Source organism: Eucyclogobius newberryi, unplaced genomic scaffold, assembly GCF_026437365.1.
Source record: "Eucyclogobius newberryi isolate DKJ021-1_F unplaced genomic scaffold, fEucNew1.0.hap1 SCAF_16, whole genome shotgun sequence".
Lineage (NCBI taxonomy): Eukaryota > Metazoa > Chordata > Actinopteri > Gobiiformes > Gobiidae > Eucyclogobius > Eucyclogobius newberryi.
In genome coordinates, this window is record NW_027315790.1 from 35,698,763 (window position 1) to 35,715,775 (window position 17,013).

Genomic DNA, 17,013 nt, shown 5'->3' on the forward strand with positions numbered 1-17,013 from the left:
CCCTGCTGTGGGCTCTGGACCCTGCTGTGGTGGGCTCTGAACCCTGCTGTGGTGGGCTCTGAACCCTGCTGTGGTGGGCTCTGGACCCTGCTGTGGTGGGCTCTGAACCCTGCTGTGGTGGGCTCTGGACCCTGCTGTGGTGGGCTCTGGACCCTGCTGTGGTGGGCTCTGGACCCTGCTGTGGTGGGCTCTGAACCCTGCTGTGGGCTCTGGACCCTGCTTTGGTGGGCTCTGAACCCTGCTGTGGTGGGCTCTGAACCCTGCTGCGGTGGGCTCTGAACCCTGCTGTGGTGGGCTCTGAACCCTGCTGTGGGCTCTGAACCCTGCTGTGGTGGGCTCTGAACCCTGCTGTGGTGGGCTCTGAACCCTGCTGCGGTGGGCTCTGAACCCTGCTGTGGTGGGCTCTGAACCCTGACTGGAAAACTTCAAATAAGTTATTGTCCTGCAGGTGGCGACAAAGCTGTTTTACTACAACTTTTTCAAGGATTTTAGAGACGAAGGGAAGATTTGAAATAGGTCTGTAGTTTACCAATAGGTCGGGATCTAGATGAGTCTTTTTCAGAAGAGGTTTAATGACGTCATGTTTGAAGGACTGTGGAGCCACTTTGGAGTGAAGTATTTATTATATTAAGAATAGGGTCTATAATTCGGGGGAGAATGTCTTTGAGGAGCTTGGAATGGGGTCTAGGACACAAGTGGAGCTTTTAGAGGACATAATGGCTGAAGTTCTCTCTCTTGATCAACAGCTGAACCTTTCTAGGTTTACAGGTGGATTTATATGGGACGTTAGATTTACAGCTTGGGCTAGTTCAGGGCTAATAGCGGGGGTAATTTCATCTAATTTATCTCTGATTGTTTTTATTTTATTGTTAAAAAATAGGAGGAAATCATCAGAGCTAAGTGTAGCTGGGATTGAGGGCTCTACTGCTGTGACAGTTTGTTACCATGGCTACAGTGCTGGAAAGGAATTTAGTGTTACTTTTGTTGACTTCTATTAGATTTGAATAATATCTGGTTTGGGCCTTACGCAGAGCCTGCTTATAGGACAGCAGGCAACTTTTCCATGCTTTTAGGGATTCTTCTGTGTGAGAGCGACGAAATAATCCCTCTAACTTTCTAACTCTTTGTTTATGTGAACGCAGTTCTTGGTTGTACCAGGAGGAGGCGCTTTGACCTAATGACCTTCTGCTTTAACAGAGCTGCAACGTCAAGAGCAGACTTCAGAGAATTCATGGTCAAGTCGACAAATTGATCACTTAAACTGGGACTAAAGCTGTTCTCAGCAGGATCACATGACATGATCACATGACACGATCACATGACACGATCACATGACATGACACTGAATATTGGCTCTATTATTTCTTTGAATTTTGAGATAGATTTTTCAGATATTGTCCTTTTCATTATAACTTTATTTTGTGGGACTGGATGATCTTTAAGAATAAACTGAAAGGTAATTATGAAATGATCTGACAATATAGGGTTTTGAGGGAGGACAATGAGGTCACTAATCTCTGTTCCATACGTTAGGACAAGATCCAGAGTGTTCTTGTGAGTGTGAGTCGCTTTATTTACATTCTGAGTGAAACCAATGCTGTCTAACAAGGCGCTGAAGGCATTACTGAGAGCGTCATCACTCATGTTCACGTGGATATTAAAGTCTCCAGCTATAACTATTTTATCCCAGGCTAACACTAAGTTTGATATAAAGTCAGAAAACTCTGTTAAAAACTCTGAGTAGGGACCAGGAGGTCGGTAGAAAACTATGAACAAAACTCCTTTTTGGTTTTTCATATTTGGACATGTGATCGACACATGAGGCTTTAAATGAGTGAAATGCATTGTTAGTTTTAGGGCTCATGAGTCACTTGAGTGGGAGATCACTGCCACACCACCACCTCTGTGCTCCTGGAGGTCTGACAGGTAACATGGGTGGGGTTAACATGGGTGGGTGGGGTTTACATGGGTGGGTGGGGTTAACATGGGTGGGTGGGGTTAACATGGGTGGGATTAACATGGGTGGGGTTAACATGGGTGGGGTTAACATGGGTGGGGTTAACATGGGTGGGGGGGTTTACATGGGTGGGTGGGGTTAACATGGGTGGGGTTAACATGGGTGGGTGGGGTTAACATGGGTGGGGTTAACATGGGTGGGGTTAACATGGGTGGGGGGGTTTACATGGGTGGGTGGGGTTAACATGGGTGGGTGGGGTTTACATGGGTGGGTGGGGTTAACATGGGTGGGTGGGGTTTACATGGGTGGGGGGGTGGACTCATTTAGTCTGACGTAGTCGTCTTGTTGAAGCCACGTTTCAGTTGGAGCTGAAGATCTATGTTATAGTCACTAATTAATTCATTAACTAAGAGCGATTTGGAGGAAATTGCTCTAATGTTTAGCAGTCCACATTTTACGTGTTTATTCATTTGTGTATTTGTGTCATTTGTGATTGTTATTTTCCTTAAGTTATTTGGTCTGACGCCTGAAATATTTTTTCTGAGATGTGACTTTTTGGCATTATTTGTACGAGGGACACGAGGGACACGAGGGACACGAGGGACACGAGGGACACGAGGGACACACACGTCTCTATCTGTCTTGAATCTGAACACTTCACATGTAACAGAACGGGCGAGAGTTCAGCGACAGAGGAGCGTCTTGAACTGCTGCTCTGCACCCGGGGCTCATCCCTAGATGGTCACTTAACACGACTAAGACTATCGGTCAAATTCCGAACTAATAGGGATGAACCCTCCGAAGTGGGAGGGGCCAACCCTGCGTATGAGCCCGGGCTTTCCCCAAAACGCACTCCAGTTATCAATAAAGACTACGTTGTTTTGAGGGCACCATCTGGATAACCAGCTGTTGAATGCTGAGAGACGGCTGTACAATTCAGCATTGATCCGATTGGGCAGGGGACCAGAAAATATTACAGTGTCTGACATCGACTTCGCTAGGTCACACACCGCGGCTACTTGAACTTTGAGCACCTCTGATTGTCTCCGCCGGGCGTCGTTACCGGAAACGGGTCCTACTCTGCTTTAAGATCCTAAGGTTTCCTTCGATGTCACCCATTCTGGCCCCCGGGTAACACCTAACGCTAGCAGCTGGTAGCAGCTAACGCTAGCAGCTGGTAGCAGCTAACGCTAGCAGCTGGTAGCAGCTAACGCTAGCAGCTGGCAGCTTCACGTCTCTGACAATAGAACTCCCGATTACAAGAGTTTCTCTCGTGTGTTCAGCGGGCGTGTGATCGCTGAGGGGAGAAAACCTATTATAGACGTGAAGCTCACGGCGCTCTGAGGTTCGGCGTTTAGCGCCTTGTCCCCTCCGAACTGTCACAAATTGGTCCCTATTCTGTTCCTGGTCTAGTCCCGGCTGCACGGGAGACGCTGAGGGGCTGAGCTCGGCCTTACTGCTACTGCTAATGCTAATGCTACGCCCTGCAGCGCGGTCCGGTAGCACTCGCGCTAAAACCGAACTATAACTGGACTTTAGCTCCTCTAAACAGCGGATCCGCGCTTCTAACTCCGTAACCCTGGCAACCAAAACTACCACTACACTGCACTTCACGCACCTGTCATCAGAGAAGGAGCCAGGGTTCTGACTCGACATATGACAGCTCAAACAGGTAAAGGTAGATCCAGCCATGACGCTAGCGGCTAGGCTACGCTAGGCTAGTTCAGGCTGGAGCTAGAAAGTGAGGAGGGCTTTTTAATCCACGAAATACTGAAAAGCGAGCGGCTTGAGGCTCCGGATTGTTTGCGGAGAAATCAAACGTTCACTTTTGTGTATATGATGCGTAAATAGTGTGTATAATTCGTGGATTAATCGGTAAAAGGCTCTAAGAACGAACAGCTCTGAAAACGCGACACACTCACCGGAAATGACGTCACCGGGTCGTGCAGGTCTGCATCCCTAGTCCTCGTGGTTCTCATGGTTCTCATGGTCCTCATGGTTCTTGGTTCTCATGGTTCTCAGTTCTCATGGTTCTCATGGTCCTCATGGTTCTCAGTTCTCATGGTTCTCATGGTCCTCATGGTTCTCAGTTCTCATGGTTCTCATGGTCCTCATGGTTCTCAGTTCTCATGGTTCTCTGCTCCTCAGACTTCGTCTCAGGCTGAGGGAGAGTTCGAGTCCACGTTACCGACTCCTGAGTCCAGCCCGGGGCCCCGGCGCTCCGCAAGTCCAGATCAAGAGCAGGATCTGGACCAAGAGCAGGATCTGGACCAAGAGCAGGATCTGGACCACAGCCGAGATCATAACCAGATCTGCACCAGTGGCCCTTCCCCCTCCTGCTCTGGCCCCGCCCCCTCTGCTCCAGGCTTCGTGGCATTTGTGGGGAATCCTTCCGTGTTCCAGACTGCGGCGTGTAAAAGCGACAGCGTTCTGACCAACGGAACACTCGGAACGGCGCAGTTCAATGAGCGGAGAACGGCCAATCAGGAGCCAGTGTACCTCCACCAATCACAGACCTCGCTGCCTCAGGTCGACGTTTCTGCGCTGGACGAGCTGCTGCGGCACATCCACGAGGTCAAAACAACACTGCCCTTCTGTAACTCTTACCCCCAGTTAGCATTAGCCTCAGAGTTAGCATTAGCCTCAGAGTTAGCATTAGCCTCAGAGTTAGCGTTAGCCTCAGAGTTAGCATTAGCCTCAGAGTTAGCGTTAGCCTCAGAGTTAGCGTTAGCCTCAGAGTTAGTGTTAGCCTCAGAGTTAGTGTTAGCCTCAGAGTTAATGTTAGTCTCAGAGTTAATGTTAGTCTCAGAGTTAGCGTTAGCCTCAGAGTTAGCGTTAGTCTCAGAGTTAATGTTAGTCTCAGAGTTAGCGTTAGTCTCAGAGTTAATGTTTGTCTCAGAGTTGGCATTAGCCTCAGAGTTAACGTTAGCCTCAGAGTTAGCGTTAGCCTCAGAGTTAGCGTTAGCCTCAGAGTTAGTGTTAGCCTCAGAGTTAATGTTAGTCTCAGAGTTAGCATTAGCCTCAGAGTTAATGTTAGTCTCAGAGTTAGCGTTAGTCTCAGAGTTAATGTTAGCCTCAGAGTTAGCATTAGCCTCAGAGTTAATGTTTGTCTCAGAGTTAGCATTAGCCTCAGAGTTAATGTTAGTCTCAGTGTTAATGTTAGTCTCCGAGTTAGCATTAGCCTCAGAGTTAGCATTAGCCTCAGAGTTAATGTTAGCCTCAGAGTTAGCGTTAGCGTTAGCCTCAGAGTTAGCGTTAGCCTCAGAGTTAATGTTAGTCTCAAAGTTAGTTAGCCTCAGAGTTAACGTTAGCCTCAGAATTAATGTTAGCCTCAGAGTTAGAGTTAGCCTTAGAGTTAATATTAGCTTCAGAGTTAATGTTAGCCTCAGAGTTAGCGTTGGCCTCAGAGTTAATGTTAGCCTCAGAGTTAGAGTTAGCCTTAGAGTTAATATTAGCTTCAGAGTTAATGTTAGCCTCAGAGTTAGCGTTGGCCTCAGAGTTAATGTTAGCCTCAGAGTTAGTGTTAGCCTCAGAGTTAGCGTTAGCCTCAGAGTTAGTTAGCCTCAGAGTTAGCGTTAGCCTCAGAATTAATGTTAGCCTCAGAGTTAGCCTCAGGAGCTAGCGTTAGCCTCAGAGTTAATGTTAGCCTCAGAGTTAGCGTTGGCCTCAGAGTTAGTGTTAGCCTCAGAGTTAGCGTTGGCCTCAGAGTTAGCGTTGGCCTCAGAGTTAGCGTTGGCCTCAGAGTTAGTGTTAGCCTCAGAGTTAGTGTTAGCCTCAGAGTTAGTGTTAGCCTCAGAGTTAGCGTTGGCCTCAGAGTTAGTGTTAGCCTCAGAGTTAGTGTTAGCCTCAGAGTTAGCGTTGGCCTCAGAGTTAGTGTTAGCCTCAGAGTTAGTGTTAGCCTCAGAGTTAGCCTCAAACATCTGAATGTTCCTCTGAACAGCTGAATGTTCCTCTGTTTCAGGTGAGTGCGTCAGGAACCGGAGGAATCAAAGTCCTGACGTCGACCTCGTCCTCGGGGATTTACCCTCCGATGCACCCCAACCACCCCCACCTGCACCACCCCCACCTGCACCACCAGCCCCACAAAACCTCCCCCAGCAGCACCACCACCCGCACCCACCACTACAATCACCGGCCCCTGGACAATATCTCGCGGCTGGGCCCTAAGCTCCTGGAGCCGCCCCTGAGCTCCAAAAGACAGACCACGTCCCCTAAGGATAACCATTCCCCCGGGACTAGCCATACCCCTGGGACTAGCCACGCCTTCGAGGCAGCCCGTGGCCCAGCCCCCAGGCAGCTGGTGAAGATGGCCCCCGTTTCAAGGGACCTCAGCCAGACCCAGCCCGGGTTTTTAGCCCGAATGAACACAAACAGTAGCAGCAACGGGCCGCCGCGGGCCGCTAACGCTAAACCCGACATTAGCCTAACGCGGCAGCACAGCTACAGCGAGGGCCCGAAGGCGCAGAGAGTTGCTGTGAGGAGAAGTCTGTCGCTAAAGCCACAGATTCCACCAAAGCCACTGTTTCTGCCCAACGCCGCTACGCTAACAGAGACGCTAACGGAGACGCTAACAGAGAGGCTAACATCGTCACGCTAACAGAGACAAGAACGCCACTACGCTAACAGAGAGGCTAACATCACCATGCTAACAGAGACAAGAACGCCACTACGCTAACAGAGACGCTAACATCACCATGCTAACAGAGACAAGAACGCCACTACGCTAACAGAGACACTAACGGAGGCGTTGACAGAGAGGCTAACATCGCCACGCTAACAAAGACAAGAACGCCACTACGCTAACAGAGACGCTAACGGAGGCGCTAACAGAGAGGCTAACATCGACGACAAGAACGCCACTACGCTAACAGAGACGCTAACGGAGAGGCTAACATCGCCACGCTAATAGAGACACTAACATACAGGCTAATGTTGCTACGCTAACAGAGAGGCTAACAAGCGACAAATATGAGAAACAAGCAATAATTGTACGATTAAAGGAAAGAATAATCCAGACGAAGGAAAAGGACAAAAACACAAAGTACTGAAGTAAATGAAGGAGCAAAGACTCGGGTCAAACGGGCCAGACTCGGGTCAAACGCACTGGACTGTTCTGTACCATATTGGTATCACTGCATTTTTTATGAATCAACTAAATATTCCTGAAATTAGTAAAACTCGCCACATTTGTACTTTTTAAACATTTATTAAAATGTTCAATCTTTCATAACATTCCACAAAGTCACTGTGAAAAGTTGCAACTGTTACTTCAGGCCCAGTTTCGACCCGGTTTAGTCCTGGTCTAGTCCTGGTTTAGACCCGGTTTAGAACTGGTTTAGACCCGGTTTAGACCCGGTTTAGAGATTTGCAGCTTTGTCATCTCGTGTTGATCCATTGTATAATATTTATTCACTCTTATTATGATCTAATAATTGTACTTTTATATTCGCTCCAAACGCTGATGTTTTAATACCAGTTCTGATATTTATTCAAATGTGATTAAACTTATTTATTGTGTCAAATGTAGCCGTGGATTTTTGGTCAAACAGAAAAGTTGATTCTAAATCTGAGTGAATATTTATTAAACAGTAAATATTCTGTGGCTCAGAATGAAAAGGCTGTGAGTGATTTTTGGGGTAAATGTTTTCAGTGAACTCCTGTTTTTACAAATGTATTAAAGACAACCCTGAAACTGAGAAATCCATTTTTAATATTCAACTATGAAAATTATTCTAATTTATTTCAGGTTTCAGAATTATAAATTATATTTATTTCACTGTAAAGAGGGCGTGTCCTCACAGGGACCTACAGCTGAAACAAAGGCGGGAGTTTCTCTCGCTCTGATTGGTCCGAGTGGTCACACGGTTGCACATCGTCAGGGGACTGAGGACTAGCATGTAGCTTAGCATGCACCTGGAGCCGCTAAAGGCTAAATTAGCACCACATGCTAACGAGCGCTGGCTTTGGCTCAAAATGTCAGCCATGTTTGATGAGCGGTGCTTGGTCCGAGCGGAGCGTCTTCTCCAGCTTCAGTGTCACTTTGAGCAGGATGTGGCGCCCCCTGAAGGCTCGTGGCAGGTTTGCATTTATGAATCTTACATTAGTGTGAGTAAAGAACCAGCAGCAGCCGCATCACGTTAGAGGCATTTGAATGACGTAAAAACAAGACAAAACTCTCAGATTTATCAGCTCAAACTCACCACAAACTAAATGAAACCACTACAAGCCCGGTCCCAGTCCTAGTCCTGGTTCTGGTTCTAGTCCCGGTCCCGGTCCTGGGCTCTCTGTGGCGCTGTGTTGAGTCTGAACATTGATCTGATAAAAGCACTTATGGAGGATTTGCTCCGTTGCATTGTTTGTACTTTAAATATTCACTTTATTCAACAATGAAAGAAAACACAAAGAACAAAAGGAGTTTAAAGTCACAGTCTGAAGCCGGGCTAAGGCTGACCCGCCGGGCTAAGGCTGACCCGCCGGGCTAAGGCTGACCCGCCGGGCTAACGGCTGACCCGCCGGGCTAACGGCTGACCCGCCGGGCTAACGGCTGACCCGCCGGCTCGTTAGTGGTTTTTCAGACACAGGCACAAACCGCGCTCAAAAACACTTGATTCTGGACAAATCCTCTTCAAACCTGGAGTTTTAAAGGTGCATCATGTCACTTTTCTGGTGGAGGCCTTGAATGCTCCGGAGTACAGCGCGTTTCACTGATAAAAACACATCGAATAGCAGAAATAATGCCATATTCTAAAGCATTAGCCGTTAGCATTAGTCGTTAGCACAAATTGAGGAGCAGAGAAATGACACAAATATGAAACAAACATGTTGTTTACTTTGATATAACATTATTCATGAAAGTAAAACGCCGGAGTCATGAGTTCAACAGTTGAATCGTTCACATGGAACAAACTAGAATCAAGTCTTTGTTTTGTCGGACGGTAAAAGTGAAACGACGGAATGTGCCGGAAAAACACTTACAACATAAAACACTCAAACAGTTTAACATTTTTCAGGATGATTTAGAGTTAATTAAAATGCAGGTTTAAGGTTGAGTGTAAAATATAAAATATATATAAAAAAATAACCCAAATAAAGACACAATATTGAGGCTAAAACCTGGAAAAACATATCAAATAAATAAAGAGCTGAAGCACAGAACGTCCCGTGTTTTTATCTTGTGCATATTTTCATTTATTTCATTCGTTTGTGGTGAAAAGAGTCGTTTCAGTCGTGACTTTAGCAAAAAGAGAGTTTTTACACCACAGCGACTTCACTTTGATTTTTTTACTTTAAAGCGTTTGCCACAAAAGATATTTCCTAAAAATACTGTCGATTAAATAATGAAAATATTTGCCCCAGTTTCAAAGGAAAGTTCCAGTTGAAATAGTTTTGCTTCTGCCATAAACTGGATCATTAAAATGACATTTAGACTTTGTGCTGGTTTTGACACTTTTGTGCCTTTTACACTTTACAATTTTAGTGGTTTTAAAAACAAAGTGTTCAGCAAAATGTCCCAGCCGCCATTTTGTCTCACTCCTGAAGCATCCTTTTCCCGCTCTTTTCCTCCGTTTTCCCGCTCTTTTCCTCCGTTTTCCCGCTCTTTTCCTCCGTTTTCCCGCTCTTTTCCTCCGTTTTCCCGCTCTTTTCCTCCGTTGATGCTTGTTGTGTCAAAACCAGTCGAGTCCAGTTTAAGTAACAGTTTTAAAGTTTTAAAATGAGAAACTTTTCAAATATTTCTCTAGTGTTAAACCAGTGACTGGAGAAGTTCAGACCCGGTTCAAAGATCTGATTCAGTCCAAATATTCAATAAACGTCCTTCTTAAACCAAGAATCGCTTTAATCTTCTGTTTTAGGCTAAAGCTCGTTATAGTTCAGGCCTCGCCCACGGCGCCCTTGGCCCTCACGGCCCTCACATGATCCCGTTGGTGACGTACTGAAAGGAGTCGTAGAGTTTGGTGGTGATGGATCTCATGGATCCGTCCACGAGCTGCTCCACCAGACCCTGCAGCTGTTCTTCAGTCAGACTCATGTGGAAACGCTCCTTCAGACCTCGGATGGTGCTGGAGCCGTGGAAACAGGGCAGGTGCGACCCTGCCACAGGAGCACAGAACAGCAGAGAGTCAGATGGACAGCAGGGGGACAGCAGGGGGACCATTGTAGAAAAAGACTCAGTTGTTTCATCTGGACTCTGTTTTTTTATCATCCTGAGAACTCAGATATTTATCTGAATCATCACCAGGAGGCTCCGCCCTCATCGTTTCACTTGAGACTCTTCTTTGTATCAGCCCCGTAATGGGCCCTGCAAGTCCTGGAGGCAGCCGCCGCCGCCGCCGCCGCCCGGCCGCCGCCGCCCGGCCGCCGCCGCGCACCTTGTGTCCAGATGAAACAACTGAAGCTTTGTCTACAATCTCCAAGAAAGGTCGGGTCTATCAAAGGGGTGATTATTATGTGGCTTTGTTCTCTGATTGACATGTTATTCTATAGTTGTAATGAATAACGCACAGACGAGCTCTCGTACCTTGCTGCATGATCTCAACGATCTGCAGAACCTTCTCCATGTGTTTTCGAGCTGCAATGAGACCCTGAAGCATCAGCATCTTATAATAGATGAACATGTCTCCATCCAGACCCCCCATCACCTGAGGAACCAGAAGAGTCAACATGGAAATTCTAAATAATTATTTTTTGTCAAACAACATTTGGAGCCAATGTTCATTCATATTTCATGATATCTGACTTTTCAGACTCACGTCCACAAACTCTGAGGTGAGTTTAAACGCTGACGTCTCGAAGCCCAGGTTCCGAGGAGAACTGGACAGAATGAAGCCGAAGTCGATGTGGATGATGTGTCCCTCAGAGTCCAGCAAGATGTTCCCATTGTGTCTGCAAAACAAGACCAGGGCCAGTGTCCAGGTGCAGTGTCCAGGTGCAGTACCAGTCTTTGACCTGCAGGAGGTGTAGGAGGTGTAGGAGGAGGTGCAGTACCTGTCTTTGACCTGCAGGAGGTGTAGGAGGTGCAGGAGGAGGTGCAGTACCTGTCTTTGACCTGCAGGAGGTGTAGGAGGTGCAGGAGGAGGTGCAGTACCTGTCTTTGACCTGCAGGAGGTGTAGGAGGTGCAGGAGGAGGTGCAGTACCTGTCTTTGACCTGCAGGAGGTGTAGGAGGTGTAGGAGGAGGTGCAGTACCTGTCTTTGACCTGCAGGAGGTGTAGGAGGTGCAGGAGGAGGTGCAGTACCTGTCTTTGACCTGCAGGAGGTGTAGGAGGTGCAGGAGGAGGTGCAGTACCTGTCTTTGACCTGCAGGAGGTGTAGGAGGTGTAGGAGGAGGTGCAGTACCTGTCTTTGACCTGCAGGAGGTAACAGATGAGGCTGTATCCTGCACAGCTCTGGACAAAGTTCCTTTGAGCCGAAAGAAACGCTTCAGTGGTGAAACTGCCATGTTCCTGAAGGAAGTAATCCAGAAGAGAGAGCTGCGACTGTTTACGCACCTGCGACAGGGACAGACAGGTGAGACAGGCCAGAGACAGGCGAGACAGGTGAGACAGGGGTGTCCCCGACCTGATGCAGAGACACTGCGTTCAGCACTGGTTCAATCATTCCACTGTCGGACGACATCACCACGATTTTGTACGGTTTGATCCAGAGCGGCACTCGCTCCTGCTGCCAAATACTCTGGAAGTATAAGAAGTATAAGAACAGACAAATACTTGACAGAAACCCTGTAGTGTTTAGTTCCAGTCAGACAGGGATGTGCTTTGTCACTCCTTCTGTTTATTCTTCCGAAACCTCTGATCTTTCAAATCAGAAGATCCTTGAATCAGCGCCGTACCAGGAATATGTACCTGCAGCTGCTCCAGGACTTGGTGTACATGGTGTTTGGTACCTGCAGCTGCTCCAGGACCTGGTGTACATGGTGTTTGGTACCTGCAGCTGCTCCAGGACCTGGTGTACATGGTGTTTGGTACCTGCAGCTGCTCCAGTACCTGGTGTACATGGTGTTTGGTACCTGCAGCTGCTCCAGGACTTGGTGTACATGGTGTTTGGTACCTGCAGCTGCTCCAGGACCTGGTGTACATGGTGTTTGGTACCTGCAGCTGCTCCAGGACCTGGTGTACATGGTGTTTGGTACCTGCAGCTGCTCCAGGACCTGGTGTACATGGTGTTTGGTACCTGCAGCTGCTCCAGGACCTGGTGTACATGGTGTTTGGTACCTGCAGCTGCTCCAGGACCTGGTGTACATGGTGTTTGGTACCTGCAGCTGCTCCAGTACCTGGTGTACATGGTGTTTGGTACCTGCAGCTGCTCCAGGACCTGGTGTACATGGTGTGGTACCTGCAGCTGCTCCAGGACTTGGTGTACATGGTGTTTGGTACCTGCTCCAGGACCTGGTGTACATGGTGTTTGGTACCTGCAGCTGCTCCAGGACTTGGTGTACATGGTGTTTGGTACCTGCAGCTGCTCCAGGACTTGGTGTACATGGTGTTTGGTACCTGCAGCTGCTCCAGGACTTGGTGTACATGGTGTTTGGTACCTGCAGCTGCTCCAGGACCTGGTGTACATGGTGTTTGGTACCTGCAGCTGCTCCAGGACTTGGTGTACATGGTGTTTGGTACCTGCTCCAGGACCTGGTGTACATGATGTTTGGTACCTGCAGCTGCTCCAGGACTTGGTGTACATGGTGTTTGGTACCTGCAGCTGCTCCAGGACTTGGTGTACATGGTGTTTGGTACCTGCAGCTGCTCTAGGACTTGGTGTACATGGTGTTTGGTACCTGCAGCTGCTCCAGGACTTGGTGTACATGGTGTTTGGTACCTGCAGCTGCTCCAGGACTTGGTGTACATGGTGTTTGGTACCTGCAGCTGCTCCAGGACTTGGTGTACATGGTGTTTGGTACCTGCAGCTGCTCCAGGACCTGGTGTACATGGTGTTTGGTACCTGCAGCTGCTCCAGGACCTGGTGTACATGGTGTTTGGTACCTGCAGCTGCTCCAGGACCTGGTGTACATGGTGTTTGGTACCTGCAGCTGCTCCAGGACTTGGTGTACATGGTGTTTGGTACCTGCAGCTGCTCCAGGACTTGGTGTACATGGTGTTTGGTACCTGCAGCTGCTCCAGGACTTGGTGTACATGGTGTTTGGTACCTGCAGCTGCTCCAGGACCTGGTGTACATGGTGTTTGGTACCTGCAGCTGCTCCAGGACCTGGTGTACATGGTGTTTGGTACCTGCAGCTGCTCCAGGACTTGGTGTACATGGTGTTTGGTACCTGCAGCTGCTCCAGGACTTGGTGTACATGGTGTTTGGTACCTGCAGCTGCTCCAGGACCTGGTGTACATGGTGTTTGGTACCTGCAGCTGCTCCAGGACCTGGTGTACATGGTGTTTGGTACCTGCAGCTGCTCCAGGACCTGCAGCTGCTCCAGGACCTGGTGTACATGGTGTTTGGTACCTGCAGCTGCTCCAGGACCTGGTGTACATGGTGTTTGGTACCTGCAGCTGCTCCAGGACCTGCAGCTGCTCCAGGACCTGGTGTACATGGTGTTTGGTACCTGCAGCTGCTCCAGGACCTGGTGTACATGGTGTTTGGTACCTGCAGCTGCTCCAGGACCTGGTGTACATGGTGTTTGGTACCTGCAGCTGCTCCAGGACTTGGTGTACCTGGTGTTTGGTACCTGCAGCTGCTCCAGGACTTGGTGTACATGGTGTTTGGTACCTGCAGCTGCTCCAGGACTTGGTGTACATGGTGTTTGGTACCTGCAGCTGCTCCAGGACTTGGTGTACATGGTGTTTGGTACCTGCAGCTGCTCCAGGACCTGCAGCTGCTCCAGGACTTGGTGTACATGGTGTTTGGTACCTGCAGCTGCTCCAGGACTTGGTGTACATGGTGTTTGGTACCTGCAGCTGCTCCAGGACTTGGTGTACATGGTGTTTGGTACCTGCAGCTGCTCCAGGACCTGGTGTACATGGTGTTTGGTACCTGCAGCTGCTCCAGGACCTGGTGTACATGGTGTTTGGTACCTGCAGCTGCTCCAGGACCTGGTGTACATGGTGTTTGGTACCTGCAGCTGCTCCAGGACCTGGTGTACATGGTGTTTGGTACCTGCAGCTGCTCCAGGACCTGGTGTACATGGTGTTTGGTACCTGCAGCTGCTCCAGGACCTGGTGTACATGGTGTGTGGTACCTGCAGCTGCTCCAGGACCTGCAGCTGCTCCAGGACCTGGTGTACATGGTGTTTGGTACCTGCAGCTGCTCCAGGACCTGGTGTACATGGTGTTTGGTACCTGCAGCTGCTCCAGGACCTGGTGTACATGGTGTTTGGTACCTGCAGCTGCTCCAGGACTTGGTGTACATGGTGTTTGGTACCTGCAGCTGCTCCAGGACTTGGTGTACATGGTGTTTGGTACCTGCAGCTTCTCCAGGACCTGGTGTACATGGTGTTTGGTACCTGCAGCTGCTCCAGGACCTGGTGTACATGGTGTTTGGTACCTGCAGCTGCTCCAGGACCTGGTGTACATGGTGTTTGGTACCTGCAGCTGCTCCAGGACCTGGTGTACATGGTGTTTGGTACCTGCAGCTGCTCCAGGACCTGGTGTACATGGTGTTTGGTACCTGCAGCTGCTCCAGGACTTGGTGTACATGGTGTTTGGTACCTGCAGCTGCTCCAGGACTTGGTGTACATGGTGTTTGGTACCTGCAGCTGCTCCAGGACCTGGTGTACATGGTGTTTGGTACCTGCAGCTGCTCCAGGACTTGGTGTACATGGTGTTTGGTACCTGCTCCAGGACCTGGCCTACATGGTGTTTGGTACCTGCAGCTGCTCCAGGACTTGGTGTACATGGTGTTTGGTACCTGCAGCTGCTCCAGGACTTGGTGTACATGGTGTTTGGTACCTGCAGCTGCTCCAGGACTTGGTGTACATGGTGTTTGGTACCTGCAGCTGCTCCAGGACTTGGTATACATGGTGTTTGGTACCTGCAGCTGCTCCAGGACTTGGTGTACATGGTGTTTGGTACCTGCAGCTGCTCCAGGACTTGGTGTACATGGTGTTTGGTACCTGCCGCTGCTCCAGGACCTGCAGCTGCTCCAGGACTTGGTGTACATGGTGTTTGGTACCTGCAGCTGCTCCAGGACCTGGTGTACATGGTGTTTGGTACCTGCAGCTGCTCCAGGACCTGGTGTACATGGTGTTTGGTACCTGCAGCTGCTCCAGGACCTGGTGTACATGGTGTTTGGTACCTGCAGCTGCTCCAGGACTTGGTGTACATGGTGTTTGGTACCTGCAGCTGCTCCAGGACTTGGTGTACATGGTGTTTGGTACCTGCAGCTGCTCCAGGACCTGCAGCTGCTCCAGGACCTGGTGTACATGGTGTTTGGTACCTGCAGCTGCTCCAGGACTTGGTGTACATGGTGTTTGGTACCTGCAGCTGCTCCAGGACCTGGTGTACATGGTGTTTGGTACCTGCAGCTGCTCCAGGACCTGGTGTACATGGTGTTTGGTACCTGCAGCTGCTCCAGGACCTGGTGTACATGGTGTTTGGTACCTGCAGCTGCTCCAGGACCTGGTGTACATGGTGTTTGGTACCTGCAGCTGCTCCAGGACTTGGTGTACATGGTGTTTGGTACCTGCAGCTGCTCCAGGACCTGCAGCTGCTCCAGGACCTGGTGTAAATGGTGTTTGGTACCTGCAGCTGCTCCAGGACCTGGTGTACATGGTGTTTGGTACCTGCAGCTGCTCCAGGACCTGGTGTACATGGTGTTTGGTACCTGCAGCTGCTCCAGGACTTGGTGTACATGGTGTTTGGTACCTGCAGCTGCTCCAGGACTTGGTGTACATGGTGTTTGGTACCTGCAGCTGCTCCAGGACTTGGTGTACATGGTGTTTGGTACCTGCAGCTGCTCCAGGACTTGGTGTACATGGTGTTTGGTACCTGCAGCTGCTCCAGGACTTGGTGTACATGGTGTTTGGTACCTGCAGCTGCTCCAGGACCTGGTGTACATGGTGTTTGTTACCTGCAGCTGCTCCAGGACTTGGTGTACATGGTGTTTGGTACCTGCAGCTGCTCCAGGACCTGGTGTACATGGTGTTTGTTACCTGCAGCTGCTCCAGGACCTGGTGTACATGGTGTTTGGTACCTGCAGCTGCTCCAGGACCTGGTGTACATGGTGTTTGGTACCTGCAGCTGCTCCAGGACCTGGTGTACATGGTGTTTGGTACCTGCAGCTGCTCCAGGACCTGGTGTACATGGTGTTTGGTACCTGCAGCTGCTCCAGGACCTGGTGTACATGGTGTTTGGTACCTGCAGCTGCTCCAGGACCTGGTGTACATGGTGTTTGGTACCTGCAGCTGCTCCAGGACCTGGTGTACATGGTGTTTGGTACCTGCAGCTGCTCCAGGACTTGGTGTACATGGTGTTTGGTACCTGCAGCTGCTCCAGGACCTGGTGTACATGGTGTTTGGTACCTGCAGCTGCTCCAGGACCTGGTGTACATGGTGTTTGGTACCTGCAGCTGCTCCAGGACCTGGTGTACATGGTGTTTGGTACCTGCAGCTGCTCCAGGACTTGGTGTACATGGTGTTTGTTACCTGCAGCTGCTCCAGGACTTGGTGTACATGGTGTTTGTTACCTGCAGCTGCTCCAGGACTTGGTGTACATGGTGTTTGGTACCTGCAGCTGCTCCAGGACCTGGTGTACATGGTGTTTGGTACCTGCAGCTGCTCCAGGACTTGGTGTACATGGTGTTTGGTACCTGCAGCTGCTCCAGGACCTGGTGTACATGGTGTTTGGTACCTGCAGCTGCTCCAGGACTTGGTGTACATGGTGTTTGGTACCTGCAGCTGCTCCAGGACCTGCAGCTGCTCCAGGACCTGGTGTAAATGGTGTTTGGTACCTGCAGCTGCTCCAGGACCTGGTGTACATGGTGTTTGGTACCTGCAGCTGCTCCAGGACCTGGTGTACATGGTGTTTGGTACCTGCAGCTGCTCCAGGACTTGGTGTACATGGTGTTTGGTACCTGCAGCTGCTCCAGGACTTGGTGTACATGGTGTTTGGTACCTGCAGCTGC

General features: G+C 49.8%; 2 protein-coding genes across 2 annotated transcripts in view; one reads left to right on the forward strand and one right to left on the reverse strand.

Annotated features, from left to right (window-relative positions):
* Positions 1 to 7,437, forward strand: part of LOC140362258 (semaphorin-6D-like) — a 48,090-nt gene extending 40,653 nt beyond the window's left edge. The window contains exons 22-23 of the mRNA XM_072448361.1: positions 4,106 to 4,531; positions 5,919 to 7,437. Of these exons, the coding sequence (XP_072304462.1) occupies positions 4,106 to 4,531; positions 5,919 to 6,554 (1,062 nt within the window). The 3' untranslated portion in view covers positions 6,555 to 7,437. The remainder of the gene's footprint in view (positions 1 to 4,105; positions 4,532 to 5,918) is intronic.
* A 955-nt stretch (positions 7,438 to 8,392) lies between these two features.
* LOC140362250 (phosphatidylinositol 4-kinase beta-like) overlaps positions 8,393 to 17,013 on the reverse strand; it is a 31,757-nt gene continuing 23,136 nt past the window's right edge. The window contains exons 10-14 of the mRNA XM_072448349.1: positions 11,512 to 11,625; positions 11,290 to 11,441; positions 10,705 to 10,837; positions 10,473 to 10,593; positions 8,393 to 10,045 (exon numbers count right to left, since the gene is read on the reverse strand). Coding sequence (XP_072304450.1) covers positions 9,864 to 10,045; positions 10,473 to 10,593; positions 10,705 to 10,837; positions 11,290 to 11,441; positions 11,512 to 11,625 — 702 coding nt within the window. The 3' untranslated portion in view covers positions 8,393 to 9,863. The remainder of the gene's footprint in view (positions 10,046 to 10,472; positions 10,594 to 10,704; positions 10,838 to 11,289; positions 11,442 to 11,511; positions 11,626 to 17,013) is intronic.